Below are 25765 nucleotides of genomic sequence, written 5' to 3'. Positions count from 1 at the left end.
ATATTCCAGGGTATAGAATCTTCAGGCGTGATGGGGAGGGAATAAAAGAGGAGGTGGCATTGCACTGTTGATCAAGGAGTCAATTACGGGAGTAAGGAGGGATGATATCTTAGAAGGTTCCTCAAATGAGGCCATATGGGTATGACTTAAAATCAAAAATGGGGCAATCACTTGGCTGGGAGTGTACTACAGGCCTCCAAACAGTCACGGAGAGATGGAGGAGCAGATATGTAGGCAAATCTCAGAGGTGTAAAAATAATAGGGGATTTCAACTTCCCTAATATCAACTGGGATAGTCTTCGTGCAAAAGGCTTAAAGGGGGCGGAATTCTTAAAATACATACAGGAGAGCTTTTCGAGCCAGTGTGTATAAAGTCCTACAAGAGAAGGGGCAGTACTGGACCTAACCCTAGGGAATGAAGCTGGACAAGTGGTAGAGTTGTCAGTGGGGGAGCATTTCTGGGATAGTGACCATAACGCTAAGATTTAAGGTACTTATCGAAAAGTATGATGGAACAGGATCTGGCCAAAGTGGACTGGGAGCAGCTATTTGTAGGAAAGTCAACATCAGACCAGTGGGAGTCATTCAAAGAGGAAATAGTGAGAGTTCAGAGCCAACATGTACCCGTTAAGGTGAAGGGTAGGACCAACAAGTCCAGGGAACCCTGGATGTCGAGGGATATAGAGAATTGGATCAGGAGAAAAAAGGAGGCTTGTGGCAGATTCAGAGCACTGAAAACAGAGGAGGCCCTAAAGGAGTTATAGAAAGTGTAGGGGGATATTTAAAATAAGTAATTAGGAGATCGAAGAGAGGACATGCAAAAACACTGGCGGGCAAGATAAAGGAAAATCCTACGGCATTTTATAAGTATATTAAGGGCAAGAGGATAAGCAGAGAAAGAGTAGGGCCCATTAGGGACCAAAGTGGCAATCTGTGTGTGGAACCGGAGGATATAGGTGAGGTTTTAAATTATTACTTTTCATCTGTGTTCACTATGGAGAAGGACAATGTGTAGAGATCAGGGAGGGGGATTGTGATTTTCTTGAACATATTCGTATTCCAAGGGAGGAAGTATCATCTGTTTTAGCGGGCTTAAAAGTGGATAAATCCCCAGGCCCAGATGAGATGTATCCCAGGCTGCTTTGTGAGGCGAGGGAGGAGATAGCAGGGTCTCTGACACACATTTTCAAATCCTCTCTGGCCACAGGAGAGGTCCCAGAGGATGGGAGGACAGTGAATGTGGGACCATTATTCAAGAAGGTTAGCAAGGATAAACCAGGTAATTACAGGCCAGTGAGCCCAACATCAGTGGTTGGGAAACTATTGGAAAAAATTCTAAGAGACAGGATTAATCTCCACTTGGAGAGGCAGGGATTAATCGGGCATAGTCAGCATGGCTTTGTCGGGGGAGATCATGTCTAACTAACTTGATTGAATTTTTCGAGGAGATGACTAGATGTGTAGATGAGGGTAAAGCAGTTGATGTCGTCTACATGGACTTCAGTAAGGCTTTTGATAAGGTCCCGCATGGGAGATTGGTTAAGAAGGTAAGAGCCCTTGGGATCCAGAGCAATTTGACAAATTGGATTCAAAATTAGCTTAGTGGCAGGAGGCAGAGGATGATGGTCGAGGGTTGTTTCTGCGAGTGGAAGCCTGTGACCAGTGGTGTACCACCGGGATTGGTGCTGGGACCCTTGCTGTTTGTAGTGTACATTAATGATTTAGACGTGAATATAGGAGGTATGATCAGTAAGTTCACAGATAACACAAAAATTGGTGTCGTAAATAGTGAGGAGGAAAGCCTTAGATTACAGGACAATATAGATGGGCTGGTAAGATGGGCAGAGCAGTGGAAAATGCAATTTAATCCTGAGAAGTGTGAGGTGATGCATTTTGGGAGGACTAACAAGGCAAGGGAATATACAATGGATGGTACAACACTAGGAAATACAAAAGGTCAGAGGGACCTTGGTGTACTTGTCCATAGATCACTGAAGGCAGCCGCACAGGTAGATAAGGTGGTTAGGAAGGCATATGGGATACTTGCCTTTATTAGCCGAGGCACAGAATATAAGAGCAGGGAGGTTATGATGGAGCTGTATAAAACGCTAGTTCGGCCACAGCTGGAATACTGTGTACAGTTCTGGGCACCACACTGTAGGAAGGATGTGATTGCACTGGAGAGGGTGCAGAGGAGATTCAGCAGGATGTTGCTTGGGCTGGAGCATTTCAGCTATGAAGAGAGACTGGATAGGGTTGTTTTCCTTAGAGCTGAGAATGCTGAGGGGGGACCTGATTGAGGTATACAAAATTATGAGGGGCATTGCTGGATAGATAGGAAGAAACTTTTTCCCTTAGTGGAGGGGCCAATAACCAGGGGGCATAGATTTAAGGTAAGGGGCAGAAGGTTTAGAGGGGATTTGAGGAAAATGTTTTTCACCCAGAGGGTGGTTGGAATCTGGAACACACTGCCTGAAGGGGTGGTAGAGGCAGGAACCCTCACAACATTTAAGAAGTATTTAGATGAGCATTTGAAACGCCATAGCATACAAGGCTACGGGCCAAGTGCTGGAAAATGGGATTAGAATAGGTAGGTGCTTGATGGCCGGCACAGACACAATGAGCCGAAGGGCCTGTTTCTGTGCTGTATAACTCTAAGCCCCAGCATGATTATGCCACACCTTATGTGTAAAAATTCACAAGTGATTTATTTTTGTGACTTGCTTGAGGATAAGGCTATATTGGAAACATATTCTGAAAAGTTCACTTCTGAAATGTTTTCACTGCAACATCTTATGCCCAGGATTAGAATTCATCTATCCTAATAGGACAGGCAACAGCTGTGCAGAGAAAAAGAGAATGTTAAAAGGTCATCTACCTGAAACGTTGGGCTGAATATTATCAGGCTCCCAATGCCAGTTGTCGTGGCGGGGGGCCTGGAAAATACCTCCAAGAGAGGCCTGCCCTGGCCTCGATAGCGGGAAGGCCCCACCCATATTACCGCCGGCAGCAGGGCCTCGTGGTGGCCCCCCCCCCCCCCCCGGACGCTTGGCAGCAGCATCACAATTTATGTATGGGCGGCGCAGTGGTTAGCACCGCAGCCTCACAGCTCCAGCGACCCGGGTTCAATTCTGGGTACTGCCTGTGTGGAGTTTGCAAGTTCTCCCTGTGTCTGCGTGGGCTTTCTCCGGGTGCTCCGGTTTCCTCCCACAGCCAAAAGACTTGCAGGTTGGTAGGTAAATTGGCCATTATAAATTGCCCCTCGTATAGGTAGATGGTAGGGAAATATAGGGACAGGTGGGGATGTGGTAGGAATTTGGGATTAGTGTAGGATAAATGGGTGGTTGATGGTCGGCACAGACTCGGTGGGCCGAAGGGCCTGTTTCAGTGCTGTATCTCTAAACTAAACTAATATATGATAAGTAATGAATTCATCACTTAACCTGCTGCCACCGGCCTTCCTGCTGCGATATTCTGGTTGGTTGCCGGAATTCCCACACCTCCAGGAATTCGCAGATCTGAGGCGGAACACTGGTTAGGAGGGGGGAGCAGGTAAGTTTTCAGGATGGGAGGGTGGGGTTGCGGGGAAACCTATTGCGATTGGTGGAGGGATGGTGGGAAGGCGTTGAAGGTAAAAAGTTTTAAACCTTGTTTGGTGGGGGGTGGTGAGGGGGGGGGGGAAGGTCAGGATCACAAGGTCAGCTTTTTTGTGGGGGAAGAGGGCAATTAATAAATTGATTAGTCATTGGGGGGTGGGAGAGGGGATTGAAACTTACATTACATTTTTCACTTTTAATAAATCCTGTAACTTTAAAACTTCGAGTTAAACTGAAGGGCTAAAAGCCCTTTTAAAATGGCGCTGGCACCTGCGCAGTGGTACTGAACATCGTTGCCGGGTACGGAGTGCCCGCCCCCTCCCATGTCATCGGGGGTGGGGTTGGTGGAGGGGTACGCCCTGGCCATGTTAATGAGCTGCTACACTAAATATCGTGGCAGCTCCGCAGAGCACATCTCTCACGTGCGCCGTGCTGTTTTGAAGCTGGAAAAATTCAGCCCATTAAGTTTCTTTCTCTTTCCACAGGAGCTGCCTGACCTGCTGAATATTTCTAGCATTTTCTGTTTTTATTTGAGATTTCCAGCATCTGCAATATTTTGCTTTTGTCGTCATCTATTCTCTTAATTATATGCTAGTCATAGAACTAAGATTAATCTTTTTGATCCTTTCAGTTACTGGATTGGATTGAAGGAAAAGAAAGAAATATACGCGCTTTGTTGTCAACAATGCATACTGTTTTGTGGGAAGGGGAGACCAAATGGAAGCCTGTTGGCATGGCAGATCTGGTAACTCCTGAACAGGTGAAAAAAGTCTATCGGAAGGCAGTACTTGTTGTTCATCCTGATAAAGTAAGTTTCTTTTTCAATTTGGGTACAGTTGTGCCCGTACTTGTGGTCTCTTCCCAGTATATTAGAATCATTGTTGTCTGGGAAACTGGGTAGGTCTTTCGCCTCAAAATGGATGGATCATGAATGTTGAAATCCAACATCTTGTGTTGCTCAATTAATGCCCCACCTGACATGCTATGATATGTATGCATATTTTGGAGATACAAACATGAGCCTGCACAAAACTGACTCTTCCATATTAAATTGGTAATCTCAGATCACAAATTGACTGGTGTAAAACATGGAAATGCCATTGTGGTGCATTTAAGCAGGGATTTTCTTTTTATTCTATTTGAAGGCAACAATAGCAAGAACATATTTATTGCCTATCCTTAGTTACCCTGAATGTGGTGATGGGATACTTATTGAACCATTGTGGTCCTTGTGATAGTACTGCTATGATGATGGGTAACGAATTCCAGGATGCTGACCCAACGACTTTGAAGGAATGACAATATACATTGGGGTCAGGATAGTGTTACGACCAGGTGAGAAAGGGGTCTAGGGGTTTCCTCTCAGCCTTTGCCTGGTTTAACCGTAACAGGGTTTAATTTTAAAAACACCGTGTTTTTAGCTCCGCCTCTGAATCCTTGTTCACTGCTCTCCAATTGTAACGCAAAGAAATCAACCAGACAGGTTTTCTTAGATTTAAATAAGAAAGGTGGAAGTTCATTAACATTAAACTCTAATTCGGTTAACGACTGCAAATACGCAACACGACCACGTAGCATGCATACGTGATAAACGCATACACAGAAACAGAAAAGTAGAAAGAATAAAGGAGCGAGAGAATGGCAGGAGAGAGGCCCAAGAGAGAGAGAGGAGAGAGCCAAGAGAGAGGCTCTCTTCTTCCAAGTTCAGTTGCAATCTGACCCAAACAGTCCTGTGAGCAGTTCAAACAAAACCTGGGCCTACAGCGTAGTCATGTGACTAGCTGGTTTAACAAACTCCTGCATTTGTGGATTCTCCATCTTAGCAGACACCCTGGAATGCTGGCTTTCTTGCACATTCAGTGTCTGGTGATTAAAATCCATTTGGGTTAATTGATCAAGGAGCCGTTCTATTGTCTCCAGGCACTGTCTCTTAGTATGGAAATGTTTTTCAGCCACTACTGATCTCTTTAAGCAGGTCATTTCTTCATTCCAGCAACAGTTTAAAATTAATGTTCATATGATGAAATTAATATACCTCATTCTTGGCAGGTCGGGTCTTCGTGACAATAGTATGTGACCTGGAGGGATACTTATGTATTAGTGTTGCCCAACATTGATGCCTTTGTCCTTGGAAGCATATCATGCAGAGAGTGCATATTGCACCAATGATAGATTTTGATTCCAGCGGCAGGGGCAATGACCAAGTGAACTGCTTTATTGTGGATAGTGTTTAACCTCTTGAGTGAGGAAATGGCAGAGGCATTGAACAAATATTTTTCTTTCTTCACAGTAGAAGAGATAGATGGTAACCTAGGAGCTAAAAAGAGGAAATTAAGGAAATTAATATCAGTGGAGGAAAAGTATTAGACAAACTTGAGGGACTAAAATACAACAAATACCCTGGACCTGATGGCCTACACACTAGGGTTCTAAAAGGGATAGTTGCAGAGGCAGTGGATGCGCTAGCTATGATTTTCTAAAATTTCTTAGATTTGGGAACAGTCCCATCAGATTGGAAGTTGGCAAATGTTACACCGTTTTCCAAGAAAGGAGGAAGAGAAGAAACAATGAACTACAGGCTAGTTAGCCTAACATCAGTTGTTGGGAAAATGCTGGAAACTATTATTAAGGAAGTCTTAATAATGCACTTAGAAAAGCATAGTATGATTAGAACAAGTCAACATGGTTTTAACTAAATGGAAATCCTTTTTGACAAATTTATTAGAGTTTTTGATGATGTAACTAGTTGGGTAGATAAAGGGGAAGCAGTAGATGTAGTATATCTGGATTTCCAAAAGGCATTCAGTAAGGTGCCACACAAAAGCTTAATAGGCAAGATAAGGACTCATGGAGTTGGGGGTAATATGTTAGCATGGATAGAGGATTGTTTAACAGACAGGAACATAAAAAATAGGAAAAGGAGTAGGCCAGTCAGCCCTTTGAGTCTGCTCCGCCATTCAGTGAGATCATGGCTGATCTACTTCAAAGTTATTTCCCTGCACTATCCTTTGATTTTAATATGTAGAAATCTATCAATCTCTGCCTCCACAGCCCTCTGGGGTGGAGAATTCCAAAGATACACCACCCTCTGAGTCAAGAAATTCCTCCTCATCTTAGTCCTAAATGACCTGCCCCTAATTCTGAGACTGTGTTCCCTAGTTCTAGACTCCCCAGCCAGAGGACACATCCTTCATGTACCTACCCTGTTGAACTCTAAGAATTTTGTATGTTTGAATGACATCACCTCTGATCCAAATTTCAGAGAATGAAGACCCAGTTTATTTAATCTTTCCTCATAGGATAATTCTTCCATCCCAGGAATTAGTTTGGTGAACTTTTGTTGCACTCCCTCCACGGCCAGTATATCTTTGTTTGGGTAAGGGGACCAAAACTGCACACAATACTCCAGGTGCGGTCAGGCCAAGGCTCTATATAATTGCAGTAAGACATCTTTACTCCTATACTAAAATCCTCTTGTAATAAAGGCCAACATACCATTTGCCTTAATTACTTGCTGTACCTGCATGTTAGCTTTCAGTGACTCATGAACAAGGACACCCAAGTCCCTTTGAAGTTCAACACTGCCCAGCCCCTTACCATTTAAGAAATACTCTCTGTATTTCTCTCTTTCTTATCAAAGTGGATAGCTTCACATTTGTGTCACTTGCTTAGCCTCTCCAAATTCCCTTGAAGCGTCTTTGCATTCTCCTCACAACTTTCGATTCCACCTAGTTTTGTCTCATCTGCAAACTTGGAAATATTACATCCAAATCATTGATCTAGATTGTGAATAACTGAGGCCCAAGCACTGATCCTTGCGGTACCCCACGAGTCACAGCCTGCCAACCTGAAAATACATGCGAACGTACAAATTAGGAGTGGGGGTAGGCCCCTCGAGCCTGCTCCGCCATTCAACAAGATCATGGCTGATCTGATTGTAACCTCAACTCCACGTTCCCGCCTACCACCGATAACCTTTCACCCCCTTGCTTGTCAAAGATCTGTCTACTTCTGCCTTAAAAATATATAACAACTCTGCTTCCACCACCTATTGTGGAAGAGTGTTCCAAAGACTCATGACCCTCAGAGAAAAAAAATGACCCATTTATTCCTACACTCTGTTTTCTGTCTGTTACCCAGTTCTCAATCCATGCCAATCCCAATCCCATGTGCTCTAGTTTTGTTTACTAACCTTTTCCGTGTGACCTTATGAAAAGCTTTCTGAAAATCTAAATATACCACATCCACCTATTTATTTATTTTTTTTCCCCCCTGATCTATTCCGCTAGTTACTTCCTCAAAAAACTCCAACAGGTTTGTTAAACATGATTTCCTTTTCATAAATCCATGTTGACTCTGCCGAATCCTACTGTTATTTTCTAGGTGTTCTGTTATCACATTCTTTATTATAGATTCTAGCATTTTCCCTATGACTGATGTTACATCCCACACTGAAGAGTGTCTGCAGAGACTTATTAACAGGATTGCGGCTGCCTGCCAGGAATTTGGCCTAACCATCAGCCTCAAGAAAACGAACATCATGGGACAGGACGTCAGAAATGCTCCATCCATCAATATCGGCGACCACGCTCTGGAAGTGGTTCAAGAGTTCACCTACCTAGGCTCAACTATCACCAGTAACCTGTCTCTCGATGCAGAAATCAACAAGCACATGGGAAAGGCTTCCACTGCTCTGTCCAGACTGACCAAGAGTATGAGAAAATGGCGCACTGACACTGAACACAAAAGTCCGAGTGTATCAAGCCTGTGTCCTCAGTACCTTGCTCTACGGCAGCGAGGCTTGGACAATGTATGTCAGCCAAGAGCGACGTCTCAATTCATTCCATCTTCGCTGCCTCTGGAGAATCCTTGGCATCAGGTGGCTGGACCGTATCTCCAAAACAAAAGTCCTCGAGGCAGCCAACATTCCCAGCACATACACCCTACTGAGCCAGCGGCGATTGAGATGGCTTGGCCATGTGAGCCACATGGAAGATGGCAGGATCCCCAAGGACACATTGTACAGCGAGCTCGTCACTGGTATCAGACCCACCGGCCATCCATGTCTCCGCTTTAAAGACGTCTGCAAACACGACATGAAGTCCTGTGACATTCATCACAAGTCGTGGAAGTCAGTTGCCAGTGATCACCACAGCTGGCGAGTAGCCATAAAGGCGGGGCTAAAGTGTGGCGAGTCAAAGAGACTTAGCAGTTGGCAGGAAAAAAGACAGAAGCACAAGGGGAGAGCCAACTGTGTAACAGCCCCGACAACCAATTTTATCTGCAGCACACGTGGAAGAGTCTGTCACTCTAGAATTGGCCTTTATAGCCACTCCAGGTGCTGCTTCGCAAACCACTGACCACCTGCAGGCGCTTACCCATTGTCTCTCGAGACAAGGAGGCCAAAGAAGAAGATGTTAGACTGACAGGTCTGTCGTTCCCTGATTTCTCTCTTCCTCCTTTCTTAAATAGTGGGATTACGAATGCCACCTTACAATCTGCAGGAACCATTGAGTCTATAGAATTTTGAAAGATGACCAGCAATGCAACTGCTATCTCTATAGCCACCTCTTTCAACACTCTGGGATGTAGATAATTAGGTCCAAGGGATTTATCTACTTTAGGCCCCATTAATTTCTCTAGCACTTGTTTAACTAATTAATATCTTGCACTTCCTCGTTTACGCCAGTCCCTTGATTCTCCATTATTTCTGGGAATAGTTTAGTAGTTTCATCCATGAAGATAGACACAAAGTATTTGTTTAATTTCCCTGCCATTTCCTTATTCCCCATTATAAAGTCTCCTGACTCTACTTGTAATGGACCCACGTTTATTTTTGCTAATCTTTTCCTGTTTATATACCTATACAAGCTTCTGCAGTGAGTTTTTGTTTCTCACTAGTTTACTGTCATATTCTATTTTCCCTTTCTTAATCCTTTTCTTGGTCCTCCTTTGCAGAATTCTAAAATGCTCCCAATCCTCAGGCTTACTATCTTTGGCAACTTTATACACTTCTTCCTTTGATCTATCTTTAGCCATGATTGGAACACTTTTTCTTTCTGGGTTTTTGTGCATTAAAAAGAATGCATTTTTGTTGTAAACTATGTATTCTTTAAATGTTAGCCATTGCTTATTGTTACAACTGAGGTTGGAGGAATGCGCTGTCTTTCTCTAGTTCCACTACCCCCTGGTCACAACACATATGTAAATGTTTTACCCAGTTACCGATACAGCCAATTGTATACTTTAACTGTATTAGTTTCAGAATAAAAATCCTCCAACCAGGTTTCTTTGATAAACAACAACATTGTTTTTATTATAAAACAAGACTTATTCAATAAAGATGAAAAGTTTGAAATATGAAAGTATAAATATTTACCCTTCTAAAATATCCTAACATACCTACATGCGTGCACACAGGCTAAAGAAAAAAAAAAGAAAAAGACTGGCTCTGCAGAGTTCAACTTAAAAAAAAAAAAATACTTCGGCCAAATTATTGTCAATTCTTGAAGAAAAAGGATAAGATATGGAATGATCCTGATGGCCCTTGGTCTGACACCAGGGTACACGTAGACGGCTGTCACTGGGATCTTTCTGGAGCAGTTCTATTCAGTTATCACACCAGATTCTCAGAAGATTTTCCAAAGCAGGTGGAAAAGGATGAGTTGGGTGGCTTCTCTCTTATCAGGGCACACACCAACTGAACTCCAAACGATATCCAAAAACAAAACTCATGACAGCCATAAATCCAGACATACGATTTCTCTAAGTCCAAACAATTCCAAAGTTGATGAGGCTCTGGCTGTTTACTTAGCTTAATACATGTGACTTCCAGTAAGTATTTTTTTAATCCAAGTTCCAAGTGTCTTTCCAGTGACCCTTTAAAAAAGAAGTCCAGGCAACTTCAGTATTTTCCACAATCTTTTAAATACAAGTCCTCAAAAAATAATAATGGGAGCACCTTCATGACATCTTCACCCTTGGAGCAATGAAGCACCATTTTAAAGTGTATTTCATTATAAAGTGTGGACAAAAAATATTTTTAAAAACACATTTACACATTCATTCTCATTCGCTGATGGGATGATAATTGGCTTGGTTAGAAATATCGTGTTCTCGTGAATCAGACATACCTGGGCAATTTCAAAAATGTCCAGTAGATGCCAGTGTCGTAGCTATAAAGCAACCAGCTCTGGTGCAATATTAAAAGAAGGATGTTATCAGAGGCCATAGCCTTTGCTATGTCTAGTGCATTCAACCACCTCTTAATGCCAAGTAAAGAACTGAATGTATTGGACAGTGGCATATGTGATGGTGGGAACTCTGTAAAGGAGGCCAAAAAGGATTGTCCTATGATTTTCGTTGAACACTCTAACATTTTAGCCTCGTCTCTAATACCCACGTGCTGGCACCACCATGGTTGAGAGTCGGGATATTAATGGAGCCTCCTCTTCCTGTTCGTTATGTTTATCCACTACCATTCCTGACCGGATGTGCTAGAGTTGAGAGCTTTGCTCTGATCCTCCATCAAAAACTTGGTAGACGGAGTTTAATGTAGGAAAGTGTGAGGGATTGTACTTTGGTAGGAAGAATCAAAAGGCAGACTATTATTTAAATGGAGAGAGACTCCAAAACAGTGGAGTACAGCGGGATCTGGGTGTTCTTGTGTATGAAACGCAAAAAGTTAGCATGCAGGTGCAGCAAGTAATTAAGAAGGCAAATGGAATTTTGGCCTTTATTGCTTAGGGGGTTGGAGTTCAAAACTAGGCAAGTCTTGTTACAACTGTATAGGGTGTTGGTGAAGCCACACCTAGAGTACTGTGTACAGTTTTCGTCCACTTATTTAAGAAAGGATATACTGGCATTGGAGGCTGTTCAAAAGAGATTCACTAGGCTGATTCCTGGGATGAAGGGGTTGATGTATCAAGAACGGCTAAACAGGTTAGGCCTTTATTCATTAGAGTTTAGAAGAATGGGGGGTGATCTTATTGAAACGTACAAGATTCTGAAGGAGCTTGACAGGGTAGACATTGAGAGTGGGGGACTCTCGAACTAGGGGACATAATTACAGAATAAGGGGACACTCATTTAAAACTGAGATGCAAAGGAATTTCTTCTGAGGATAGTGGATGTCTGGAATTCTTTACCCCAGAGAGTTGTGGAGGCTAGATCACTGAAAGTATTTAAAGAGGAGATATAGATTTTTGAAATATTGGGGAGTTGAGGGCTATGAGGAGCTGGCATGAAAGAGGAGTTGAGGTCTGGGGCAGATCAGCCATGATCTTATTGAGTGGCGGGGCGGACTTGAGGGGCCTAATGGCCTACTCCTATTTATTATGTTATCAGTTGTAGGACAGCTTTTTTATATAACCTTCTGCTTTTGCTGTTTACCTTGCTGTTTTGGCACTCACTTGGTACACCTGGCACTGCTTCTGGCATGCCCTTATGCATTCCTACTGTGCCAGGGTTGGTTTGATGATCAAGTGGCTGGGCCATGAGATTACAAATTATGGCAGTGCACAGTTCTGCTGCTGATAACCTATAAACATCTCATGGATGCCCAGTTTTGGGCCTGTCCTTAGTCTGTCCTACATAGAATGGTAGTAATGCCCCACAACTCAGTGAAGGGAGTACTGACTGTGAATTGGAGACATTATTTTCATGAGGACTGTGCAGTGATCATTTCCTACTGGTGTTATCCTGGAAAGGCAGAACTGTGTTGGTGAGGACAAGGTCAAGTAGGTTACTTCCCTGTCTTGGTTTCCTTACCATCTGGTACAGGCTCAAGCTGGCAATTGTCCTTTGCTTGACTAGTCTGTGTGACAACTCTTCCAATCTGAGTGCCCCAGGTGTTGAGGACTTGCAGGGTTAATTTGGCTGAGAATTGCCATCTCTTGACCAGGTGCAATGTCTGTGTCATTGCCAATAGTTCCATCCAATATTTTCCCTATTTTTGAACTTTATAGCAGTTGTTTATCACAGAGTAGTTTGTGCTAGGCCACTTCAGAGGGATCAAGAGTCAACCAGCTTGTCTGTACCTGGAGTTGCATTTAAGCCTGACTGGGTCTGTGAGGCAGCACCCCTTCTCTGAAGGACATAAGTGAATCAGTTGAATTTTTATGGCAATTCAATAGCTTTAGTGGTTGCTTTTTTGATACTTGCCCATAAATTGTCCAAGCATTTGTGTCTACTGACTATAAGCATACATAATATGGGGCTTTGTGTTAGAAATTGGTAATATGCCTCGTAAAATCAACCTGGAATAGCTAAAGAAATGGATTAGTGCTGTAATGTTTGTTTGACTGGAAACTGCTGAAGGTTTCATTTCTCTACAAACAAATCAGTGGAATGATTCATCTTGGATGACAGCTCTACCTAGCCCTGAAGGGGGCCATGGTCAGACGACTGGGAGAGCAACAGATACTTGAAACAAACAATCATACTACAAAACTGTGTTGGGCTTTTCATTCAACCCTGCTTAATTAGGACTCTGCTGGAATGGAAGTTAATTAGTGTGTGGAAGTAGAACTTATTTTAGCGAATCAGATTGGAAATGAGAATAGCTGGACTGAATGGCCATTACGAACAGCCTTAGACTAAATAAATGATGATAAGACAAATACAGATAATGAAATTTTTGGGAGTTAGTTTGACACCAGAGATAAGATGTTTCTGGGGTTGGGGATGGAACTAGTAAGGGAGAACAGCTTGAGATGCGATAAGGAAAGGATGAGGTAAAAGTGATTGATCGTGGGAAAAAGGTATGTGCAAAGGCTCAAGAAGATGATAGGTGAATGACATTACAGGGTTTTTGACCTATTTGAAATAAAATACTTATAGGGCGAAAAGACCTTGTCAATAATCCATCCAGATGTCCACTTTAAAAAAAAAGTAAAGTGTATAAAAGGCTCGAGAGAGCGAATGGCCTACTCCCTGCTCCTATTTCTTAGATCTTATGTAGCACCCTTCAGTTCCTTGATGCCCATGAAGCAGTCAGCATACAGTTCAAGAACCTTGTTGGTCTGTGTAGGAACTGCATATGTGACTGCAATCATGGGCAGATCTGTTGCTATGTAGAAACTGATCAGCATTTCACTTTCTCCAGATATGACAGAATATAGCATTTATTCTGGTGTCTTTGAATGTGACTAGGGTTTCAAAAGTCACATGAACTTTCAGTGGTTTGTCACTGTTGTAGGGGAAGATTTTTGTATTCCCTGGTTTGCAGAGGATTGGTCAGTCCTGAAGTTTGTTGAAAGTTTTATCTCCCATGACATTAATGGATGTTCCTGTATCTGAGACTATCTACTTTTGAGCAGCAAGTGGTCACTGTCGCACGTGGATGGTTGCTGTGTCCGGAAGAGAGCACTAAAGTATATTCAGGGTTGTCTGTCTTTACATTGGTTTAATTCTCTTGCCCTTTTGGTGTGATGTGTCCGTGGCACCCTTTTGGTAGTATTGGTCTTAACAGTTGATTTTGCCGATGAGCAGCAAACAGGAGCAAAATGTTTGCGTTTCCCCCAAGCTTTACACTGCTTGCCAGTTGCAGGGAATACTGTCTGGTGTGGATCAGCATCGGCGCAGTGGAAGCATTGCTTGGACAAGCCATGATCCTATTTGAGATTGCTGCTGTTGCTTTGCAGGCGGTTGCCTGGCACATGAACGGTGAACACTGATCATAGGAGTTGAGCTTGAAGTGTGGCAATTGTTGGCAGCCTCAACTTCAGTTCTGGATTCTTAAAAGAGATGGCGATCATGCTGACTCCAGCATCACTGACAGCTTTCCACCTTTCTCAAGTGCTTTTCTGCATATTTGACTAGAGAGGTAACGTTTAAATATTTGTTTTGATTTCCTGTTCAACAGGTTCGATGTCACCAAAGTCACATTTGGTTGCCAATTCTCTCCATTGTGTGCAATATTGATCAAGTGTCTCATTTGCTTCATGCTTGGCTCATCAGAAAATAATTGTTTCAATATTGCATTCTTGGGCATGAAATGAGTAGTGCAATTTTTGCTGAGTCGTAGTGGTCTTGTGTAGGCATAAGTTTCTCAAATATTTTCCAGTTTCTCAACTCCATCGTAGAGAAGTAAGGCCTTTTTTCTCTTATTGGTGATTCCAAAGCCCACATTGCACCCTGGAATAATCCCAGCCACTTCTGCCAACGAAGGAAACCAAATGAGGGCTCAGAATGCACGTCAAAATGTGATAGGTTGGGTATAGCTCTCACCATCTTGATCATCAGTGCTGTGATCAAGGATCCAGGATAGTGTTCCACAGACACAATCACTCAGAAGTCATCAAAAGTAATAATGGCAGGTGAAAGAAACAAATGTACATTTCATGGGGTGCAACAATCCTGCAATAAATTCTTCTCTCAAGATTTAAGCAGACCAAAGTACCTTTGCATTGGTGTATGAGATAAAACGACTGCAGCTAATGCAAGGCCTGCTGTGCACAAACCCCAACACTGTCCGTATTTGACAATCTGCATTACTTGGAGTTCACAGCTACGAGTGTGGAGAATTATAACTGGCTATTAAGTAAATTATTCCAACCTCATAACCATTGTAAGATCTCATATTGTAGATCTGCTATTGTAAATCTCTGGAAGAAACACATGACACTACCTTGTGGGTTACTGCTATAACCTGTAACTTTATTATTGACTCCCTCTAGTGGCTACATCAGGCATGTACTGTGGCCTTAAACAAACAGTACACTACACCTGCCAGGAAGTATTCTGTGTTACTGACCACCTCTCGTGATATTAATCCAGATCCTTTGCACTTTCAGGCTAGGGAATAATTTCCAGCCAACGCATTGTGTTGTTGACTGCATTTCTGCCAATAATTCAGTGTTCTCATGCTGTCAAGTTCAGTAACTTATGATAGCTATTTCCCACATCTACATTCCCAACCTAAAGAAAACTGGTATGGTGAAAATTTGCAAAATTGCATATTCTTCACACGTTTTTTGATTTTGTTTTCTTTACGAAAGGGAATTGATGTAACTTACGAGGTTCCTTTTTCTTTGAATTTGAACTTATTTTAAGAAGTTGTATACAGTTTTGTTCTGCTAGAAAATTGAAGCTTTTTCTGTTGCTGTCCATGACTGTTCAAAGGTTTCTACACAAACTTGTCCTCAAACAGAATATACATTCTGAAGTCTCCAGTGTATTGAGTTGTGTCCCGTGAGTTATCTAACCTTTTATCAGTAGAGCTATGAAGGATAATCTGAGTCTTTGGAATGTATTGTGTTTGTAATGCAAATTATTACTAATTTTATAAGGATTTATGTTATCTAAACAGGAAATAAAGATGGAGTTAATATATAAAATTCTTTGTGGATTAGTTCTAGTATTGGTGGAGAAAATGTGGATGTGAATTAATCTAATGTGTGAACAAAGAACAAAGAAAATTACAGCACAGGAACAGGCCCTTCGGCCCTCCAAGCCTACGCCGATCCAGATCCTCTATCTAAACCTGTCGCCTATTTTCTAAGGGTCTGTATCTCTTTACTTCCTGCCCATTCATGTATCTGTCTAGATACATCTTAAAAGACGCTATCGTGCCCGCGTCTACCACCTCCGCTGGTAATGCGTTCCGTGCACCCACCACCCTCTGCGTAAAGAACTTTCCACGCATATCCCCCCTAAACTTTTCCCCTTTCACTTTGAACTCGTGTCCCCTTGTAATTGAATCCCCCACTCTGGGGGAAAAAGCTTCTTGCTATCCACCCTGTCTATACCTCTCATGATTTTGTACACCTCAATCAGGTCCCCCCTCAACCTCCGTCTTTCTAATGAAAATAATCCTAATCTACTCAACCTCTCTTCATAGCTAGCGCCCTCCATACCAGGCAACATCCTGGTGCACCTCCTCTGCACCCTCTCCAAAGCATCCACATCCTTTTGGTAATGTGGCGACCAGAACTGCACGCAGTATTCCAAATGTGGCCGAACCAAAGTCCTATACAACTGTAACATGACCTGCCAACTCTTGTACTCAATACCCCGTCCGATGAAGGAAAGCATGCCGTATGCCTTCTTGACCACTCTATTGACCTGCGTTGCCACCTTCAGGGAACAATGGACCTGAACACCCAAATCTCTCTGTATGTCAATTTTCCCCAGGACTTTTCCATTTACTGTATAGTTCACTCTTGAATTGGATCTTCCAAAATGTATCACCTCGCATTTGCCCTGATTGAACTCCATCTGCCTAACTCTCCAGTCTGTCTATATTCTGCTGTATTCTCTGACAGTCCCCTTCACTATCTGCTACTCCACCAATCTTAGTGTCGTCTGCAAACTTGCTAATCAGACCACCTATACTTTCCTCCAAATCATTTATGTATATCACAAACAACAGTGGTCCCAGCACGGATCCCTGTGGAACACCACTGGTCACACGTCTCCATTTTGAAAAACTCCCTTCCACTGCTACTCTCTGTCTCCTGTTGCCCAGCCAGTTCTTTATCCATCTAGCTAGCACACCTTGGACCCCATGCGACTTCACTTTCTCCATCAGCCTACCATGGGGAACCTTATCAAACGCCTTACTGAAGTCCATGTATATGACATCTACAGCCCTTCCCTCATCAATCAACTTTGTCACTTCCTCAAAGAATTCTATTAAGTTGGTAAGACATGACCTTCCCTGCACAAAACCATGTTGTCTATCACTGATAAGCCCATTTTCTTCCAGATGGGAATAGATCCTATCCCTCAGTATCTTCTCCAGCAGCTTCCCTACCACTGACGTCAGGCTCACCGGTCTATAATTACCTGGATTTTCCCTGCTACCCTTCTTAAACAAGGGGACAACATTAGCAATTCTCCAGTCCTCCGGGACCTCACCCGTGTTTAAGGATGTTGCAAAGATATCTGTTAAGGCCCCAACTATTTCCTCTCTCGCTTCTCACAGTAACTTGGGATGTAGATTTAAAAGGTTCCAGCTATTTTGGGTAGCCTGAAATTCTGCAACTGGGGCTGATCTCTGGCCAAGGGACTAGAGAATGAAATGGAACCAATTTACACCTGGGTTCCACCTTTATTTTCTTAACTGCAGCCATTTTCTAGGGTATGGGATGACAGTGGCCAGTAGCTCCTTATATCAAGAGGAACGTTTTGGGGGTACTTTGTCTCTTGAAGCAAATGGTACAAGGAGAGTTTTGATCACCTTTTTGTTTGAAGCAAAATGGTTACTTTCTGGAGTTGAAGTCTCGTGAAGTTAATCTTCTGGCCAAAGTGATTGTGGGCTGTTCTGTTTTACAAGGCTAGATTAGGGCAGATGCTGCTGATGTGTCCTTACAGAATCTGGCAACCCTACTCGCTAATCATGCAAATGGCCTCATTCTCAGCATTTGGGATAGGGCTAAAGTCCAAGCTTGTGTTTAGGAGGTTTTGCTGCACCACTTTTCCACCAGTGGACTGGTCCCCTTCCCCCAGAATTTCGGGACCTCTATCTCTTAAAAGAGCACTGATGTAGTGGAGAGGGCTCAAAGAAGAATAACCAGGATGGTGTAAGGGCTTGGGGCTCTAACCTAGTGAGGGGAGACCTACAGAATTTCTAGGCAGAAATGATCTAGGTCTTTAAAATTTTAAAGAACAATAGATGTAGATAGAAGTATACTATTGTCGTGAACTCCATCCTTGTTTTAGCCATTTTTCTCTGTTCTTTGGGTTTGGATCTAATTGTAATGTAGAAAAGTATGCATGCATGAAACAATCATTCAAATCCATATAATAGATTTCTTCTTCCACAAATAGATTTGCTTTTTCCATCGATCATATTATGCATCTGTGCTGTACCACATTTGGACTACAGTTTGCATGTTGGAAAACTACTGGCATTTTTTAGGTTTGTCAAGTGCTGATCACTACACTTAAAGAAATTCTGGGAATATGGGCATCACTAGCAAGGCTGGGATTTTTTTCAATCCCTAATTGCCCTTAAGGTGGTGATGAGGTGCCTCGAACTGCTGTAATCCTTGTGGTGAAGGTATTTCCACAGATAGATGGGGAGTTCCAGGATTTTGTCCCAGCAACCGTGAACAATACATAGTTTTATTAAATTATTGCTTCATAGGTTGTGAGCATCGCTGGCTAGGACACCATTTATTGCCCATCCCTAATTGCCCTTGAGAAGGTGGTGGTGAGCTACCGCCTTGAACTGCTGCAGTCCATGTGGGGTAGGTACGCCAACAGTGCTGTTAGGAAGGGAATTCCAGGATTTTGACCCAGCGACAGTGAAGGAACAGCGATTATAGTTCCAAGTCAGGATGGTGTGTGACTTGGAGGGGAACTTGCAGGTGGTGGTGTTCCCATGCATTTGCTGTCCTTGGCCTTCTAGGTGCTGGAGGTCATGGATTTGGAAGGTTCTGTTGAAAGAGCCTTGGTGCATTGCTGCAGTGCATCTTATAGATGGTACCCACTGCTGCCACTGTGGGTCGATGTTAGAGGGAGTGAATGTTTGTGGATGGGGTACCAATCAAGCGGGCTGCTTTGTCCTGGATGGTGTTGAGCTTCTTGAGTGTTGTTGGAGCTGCACCCATCCAGGCAAGTGGAGAGTATTCCATCACACTCCTGACTTGTGCCTTGTAGATGGTGGACAGGCTTCAGGGAGTCAGGAGGAGAGTTACTCACCACAGGATTCCTAGCCTCTGACCTGCTCTTGTAGCCACAGTATTTATATGGCTACTACAGTTCAGTTTCTGGTCAATGTTAACCCCCAGGATGTTGGTAGTGGGGATTCAGCGATGGTAATGCCATTGAATGTCAAGGGGAGATGGTTAGGTTCTATCTTGTTGGAGATGATCATTGCTTGGCACTTGTGTGGCATGAATGTTACTTGCCACTTATCAGCACAAGCTTGGATATTGTCCAGGTCCTGCTGCACTTCTACACGGACTGCTTCAGTATCTGAGGAGTCACGAATGTTGCTGAACATTAATGAGATTAGGAGTTGAGTGACCTGGCAGAAACCAAACTGAGCGTCACTGAGCCGGTTATTGCTAAACAAGTGCTGCTTGATAGCACTGTTGAAGACACTTTTCATCACTTAGTTCAATAATTTCAGAGCATGACAGGCCCCCATTTTACTTTTATTTTTAGTTATTTTTTTCGTTTTCTATATATATATATATATTTTTTTTTTTGTTTTATTTCATCTTGGTTTGTTCAGTTTGCTTATCCACTTTTTTTTCTTATTTGTACTTGCGGCTGTTCAATTTTCAGTCCATTAACACTCTATTTGTACTAATGCTTTGTCTTTCAACACACGATTAACATATTGTTTTCCTTTGCTCCATGACCTTCTGGTCAGTTATTCGCTGACCTTGTCCTATCTACACCTTCTCCTTTGTTATCTCTTGCCCCACCCCCGTTTTACTTGCTTAAAACCTTTCACATTTCTAATATTTGCCAGTTCTGAAGAAGGGTCACTGACCTGAAACGTTAACTCTGCTTCTCTCTCCACTGATGCTGCCAGACCTGCTGAGTATTTCCAGCATTTCTTGTTTTTATTTCATCACTTTACTGATTGAGAGTAGACTGATGGGGCGGTAATTGGGTTGGACTTGTCCTGCTTTTTGTGCACAGGACATACCTGGGCAATTTTCCACATTGCTGGGTAGATGCCAGTGTTGTAGCTATACTGGAACAGCTTGGCTAGGGGCGCAGCAGGTTCTGGAGCACAGGTCTGCAGTACTGTTGCCGGAATGTTGTCGGGGCTCATAGCCTTTGCAGTATCCAGTGCCTTCAGCCGTTTCTTGATATCACACGGAGTGAATCGAATTGGCTGATGACTGACCTCTGTGATGCTGGGGACTTCAGGAGGAGGCCGAGATGGATCATCCACTCGGCACTTCTGGCTGAAGATTGTTATTTATTTATTTTTTATTTAGAGATACAGCACTGAAACAGGCCCTTCGGCCCACCGAGTCTTTGCCGACCAACAACCACCCATTTATACTAACCCTACAGTAATCCTATATTCCCTACCACCTCCCTACATTAGGGGCAATTTACAATGGCCAATTTACCTATCACCTGCAAGTCTTTGGATGTGGGAGGAAACCGGAGCACCCGGCGAAAACCCACGCAGACACAGGGAGAACTTGCAAACTCCACACAGGCAGTACCCAGAATCGAACCCGGGTCCCTGGAGCTGTGAGGCTGCGGTGCTAACCACTGCGCCACTTGTTGAAAGTGCTTCAGCCTTGTCTTTTGCACTAATGTGCTGGGCTCCCCCATCATTGATGATGGGGATATTTGTGGAGCCACCACTTCCAGTTAGTTGTTTAATTGTCTCCCACCACTCACGACTGGATGTGGCAGGACTGCAGATCTGATCCATTGGTTATAGAATCGCTTAGCTCTGTCTGTCACATGCTGCTTACACTGTTTGGCATGCAAGTAGTCCTGGGTTATAGCTTCACCAGGTTGACTCCTCATTTTGAGGTATGCCTGGTGCTGCTCCTGGTATGCCCTCCTGCATTCTTCATTGAATCAGGGTTGGTCCCCCAGCTTGATGATAATGGCAGAGTGGGGGATATGCCAGGTCATGAGGTTACAGATTGAGTACAGTTCTGCTGCTGCTGATGGCCCACAGCACCTCATGGATGCCCAGTTTTGTATTGCTAGGCCTGTTTGAAATCTATCCTATTTAGCATATGGTAGTGCCAACACAACAAAGTCTAGATTAACATTACAAATTCAGATCCATTGTCATAATGATTTTATAATTTTAGTTACCTGCATGAATTATTTTAGTTTTTAAAAAACGCTTGCTTATACAAAGAGTACATCCTCTTTACTATTCATGATCTGTTCACTGAACAGTTACTGTCTTTTAGTTTTACTTTCATTCTCTCCATGTGATGAAGTTCCTTAAATGTTTATGGTTTTACAAAAGAGCTGGATAAATATCTGGTCATTAATGGGATTGAAAGATATTAGAGGAAGTATAGACAGACATGATATAAAATCACAATAGTACTCTACTGCTGGGGCTGTGGAAGTGTCATCTGTGGGAAAGTTAACTGGTTTGACTTGAAAGAAAGACTTGTGTTTATAATAGCACCTCTTCACATCTGTCAAATTTCCCAGAATACTACTTAAACAATCAATTAATATGCAGTTACTGTTAAAACAAAAGTAGTGCATGTGCAAATTAATATTGTGAAGTTATGCTTAATTATCCTGTGGGGCTGAAACTAGGAATAAATGTATGTTGAAGTATTGTCTGTCAGGAGATTAAATAGACTGCATTTGAGTAGATGCCATGGTAGGATAGATTGTAAATGAAAGGACTTGGCTTGATTAGGCTCTAATGTCTTCTTATCTTTCCATATTTTCTTCTTTTGAAGTATGTATGTATGAAATCATTGTTTACACCTTTGTCTCATAGTTTGTTATGTAGCCATCTGCTCGAGCTATTTACTTTGTGTTCTAGGTTGAAGTGGTAGCATCAAAATTCAGCACGTGGGATGACTCTATAATGTTTAGCTAGTTATAGTTTCTCAATATCATGTTCCACACTAATTGATAAATACATTTTCACTTTATCCCTACAGGCCACTGGTCAGCCATATGAACAATATGCCAAGATGATATTCATGGAACTGAATGATGCCTGGTCAGAATTTGAAAGTCAAGGTCAAAAGCCTCTGTATTAATTTAATGCAAACTACTTGCTTGTGTTTACAGTTGACTCTCTGTACCTGTGCTAAATGTGTTTTTTTGCTTTTAACGTTGATGTGTATTGCTTTCCTTTGGTAAATCTGTATACAGGCACTCATTTACTGCATTAATTGTTTAGATGCCACTCTCGACTAATGAACTCTTGTGATAGGACATACTGCTCATTGTATTAACAAACCCTCATGTTTTATTGAACACCGAAACATAAGATGGAAAACATAGGAATATTTTTGAGATAAAGGGGACATTTGACCCCCTTTCCTTGTGATTTCTAAATTTGTTTGCAATGCATCATGTAACATACTGCCTAAGTCCTATCTCTACACACACCTTTTCTCTCTGCTCTGAAATGTATTGCATGTGATTTCAAATTCATCACATTACAGCTGCACTTGTTTTTTTCCCCCCATTTGATATTGGTATAATAATATAGTTGAGACTGTTACTAATTGCTGGACAATGTAACATCGCTGGGTCTGTAAATAAAAGAAAACACAATTCTCAAGGTAAAGTGGTGAGCTTACAATATCATATCTAGAATCATCTCCTGATAGTATTGATCAGTGTTACTCACTAGCGATCTCGGTCAGTGTCTGGCCTAAGGGTCACTCGGGGTAGTTGCAATGCTGCTTTGTGAAATAAGATGCCGTGGCTCCGTTTTGCCACAATTGAGCTCCCAGATATCAATAATGCCATTGTGAGCAGTTGCCAACTGGAGGACATGTGCAGCCCCACACGAACAGGAGAAAAAAAAGCTGTAGGACCAGTAGTTCTACTTAACATTTTCATGGAATCTTTTCACCTGCTGTACGGAAGCTGAAGTAACCAGTAACATTCCATTGGCTTCTTTTGCTGAAGTTAATAACGAAAAGGAATATCGTTGATTCCCTGGAAGATCAACATCTCACAAACAGGCAGGCTATGAATGAAAGCCAAAAGACACATAGAACAGAAAATCTTGAACAGTGGCTGCAATGAGCTCTACGCTGTATTATGAGCATTTGTACAGATAGAAGACCATTTTTCAGACCGCTTTTATTTACTTCAATGGAAAATTCAGATCTTAACTCTAGAGCATTATTCCAAATGTTTTATTTAAAACATACACCATTTTGTTCATATGTACTATATATGATTTGTTGTAATGTTCCATTTTTAAGATGCTTTATTATTCTGCAGTCTGTGGTATTGCAAAACAGCTAAATGATTTATTGTCCATTCACAAAGGAATCATGTGTGAATCATGGAGATCATTACTATTACAGAATAAAAGCTTTACAGTGTAATTTTTATGCCTGCATATACAGTCCAGGGAATGTCATGTTAACCTTGATCTATTACTTGTGTCTTCTTGTGGGGTAGGATGGGGAGGCAAGGGAGGGGTAGACTGAAAGAATGTTGAGTTTATAATGCAGTCTGTGTTTGCTACATCTGACGTCAAGTTATTTGAAATGTGGCTATTGAAATGTCTGTAATTTGTAGAATATGGTCTTCATTCCAACTTGTACATAATACCAGCTATAATTGACATGAAATAAACATAAATGTGTATTGCTGAAAGTTGACTTTTGTAGTTGTACAGATCAAACTGCAATTGATTTCTGCTTTTTGCTCAAACTGTGACTATTGAGTAAATGTCTATTTGCAAAAGAACACTTTTTGAACAAAATCTTTTAATTTAGACAATGGATGATATTTGAAGAGATACAGATATCCCAGTGGTTCCATGTACCTGGACAGTAGCCAGCCAAAGAAAATCAAAATTACCTTTATTGATTTAACATTACACATAGCATTAAAACTGTTTACACAAGCATAAAGACAGCATCAAGCAATAAATACAACCTTTAAACCAAGGAAACAATGTCAAAACAGCAAAACAGTTAGTGTTTGAAAGGGAGAAATGGGAAACTGCTACTAAGATTCTAGATTTAGGAAAGACTGGTTTCAATGTAACGAGGCAGAGACTGTCCATACTAAACTGGGTAAATCTGTTAATGGGTAAATGACAAAAGATTAGTGGAAGGTGTTCAAAAGTACTTTAATGGTCCTACCGAACCAGTTTATAGCCCTAAGGGGCGGCAGCTCAGCTTGTTTTTTTTTAAAAAGCCATGGATGAGTAAAGAGATGAAATAAAACTAAAACAAAAAGCATTCAAAATACAAACAATATCACAGATCCTCAGATCAAATGGAAAAGATGCAAATAACAGCAAATGGAGACAAAACCAACAGTAAGAACTATGAAAGCAAGTATGAAAAGAAACTTGCAAGAGTTATCAAAATCAACATATTTCTTACAATTATATTAGGAATAGGAAGGGTAGTCAAGAGCAATGTGGGTCCATTGAAAACTGCTAGCAGTGAAATTGTGAATGAAAATAAGATAATGGTGGATATGCTAAATAATTACTTTTGTGTCAGTATTTACAGTAAAGGTCAGTGTGCCAGACAGCCCAAGAAAACTATTATTGAATCAGGGACAGGGACTCAACAAAATTAACATAAGCAAAGTAACTAATGAATAAAATAATGCCACTAAAGAGTGGCCAGATTATATCCATCCGAAGGTATTAAAGGAAGTGCGTGAGAATATTGCAGATGCCCCATCTATAATCTTCCAAAGTTCTCTCGATTCAGGAAGTGTTCATTTAGATTGGAAAATTGCACATGATGCCACTATTTAAGAAAGGTGAGCAAGGTAAACTAGGGAATTACAGACCAGTTAGTCTAACATTTGTTGTTGGGAAGTTGCTGGAGTCCATAATTAAGGACAGGGTGATTGAACATCTTTGAAAATTTTCAGTTGGTCAGAGAGAGCCAGCATGGATTTGTAGAGAGTAAGTCATGCTTGACCTATCTTATCTGAGTGAATTTTTTGAAGAAGTGATGAAGTAGTGGAAGGGGGAATATCTATTGATGTTATTTATATGGGCTTCCAGAAGGCATTTGATAAAGTCCCTCATAACAGACTGTTAATAAAATTGAAGCTCATGGAATTGAAGGCCAATTACTGGCCTGGTTAGGAGATTGGCTGAGCAGAAAGAGATAGAGAGTAGGGTCAATGGGCCAATACTTTAATTGGCAGGGGGTTTCGTCAGTATTTACAGTAGAGAAAGAAAATGTTGTTGAGAATACTGATATTCAGACTACTAGGCTAGATGGGATTGAGGTTCACAAGGAGGAGGTGTTAGCAATTTTGGAAAGTGTGAAAATAGATAAGTCCCCTGGGCCAGATGGGATTTATCCTAGGATTCTCCGGGAAGCCAGGGAGGAGATTGCAGAGCCTTTGTCCTTGATCTTTATGTCGTCATTGTCGACAGGAATAGTGCCGGAAGACTGGAGGATAGCAAATGTTGTCCCCTTGTTCAAGAAGGGGAGTAGAGACAGCCCTGGTAATTATAGACCTGTGAGCCTTACTTCGGTTGTGGGTAAAATGTTGGAAAAGGTTATAAGAGACAGGAT

The 25765-nt window shown here is 42.0% G+C and overlaps 1 protein-coding gene across 1 annotated transcript in view; it reads left to right on the top strand.

Moving 5' to 3' along the window:
• dnajc6 (DnaJ (Hsp40) homolog, subfamily C, member 6) overlaps positions 1-23828 on the top strand; it is a 174579-nt gene extending 150751 nt beyond the window's left edge. Inside the window, 2 exon segments of the mRNA XM_068038062.1 lie at positions 4228-4404; positions 22175-23828. Coding sequence (XP_067894163.1) covers positions 4228-4404; positions 22175-22276 — 279 coding nt within the window. The 3' untranslated portion in view covers positions 22277-23828.
• Positions 23829-25765: the final 1937 nt, after the last annotated feature.

This window comes from Heterodontus francisci, chromosome 8 (assembly GCF_036365525.1).
Source record: "Heterodontus francisci isolate sHetFra1 chromosome 8, sHetFra1.hap1, whole genome shotgun sequence".
Classification (NCBI taxonomy): Eukaryota; Metazoa; Chordata; class Chondrichthyes; order Heterodontiformes; family Heterodontidae; genus Heterodontus; species Heterodontus francisci.
Note: the sequence above shows the minus strand (reverse complement) of the source record. Positions and strands in the feature narration are given on the sequence as shown.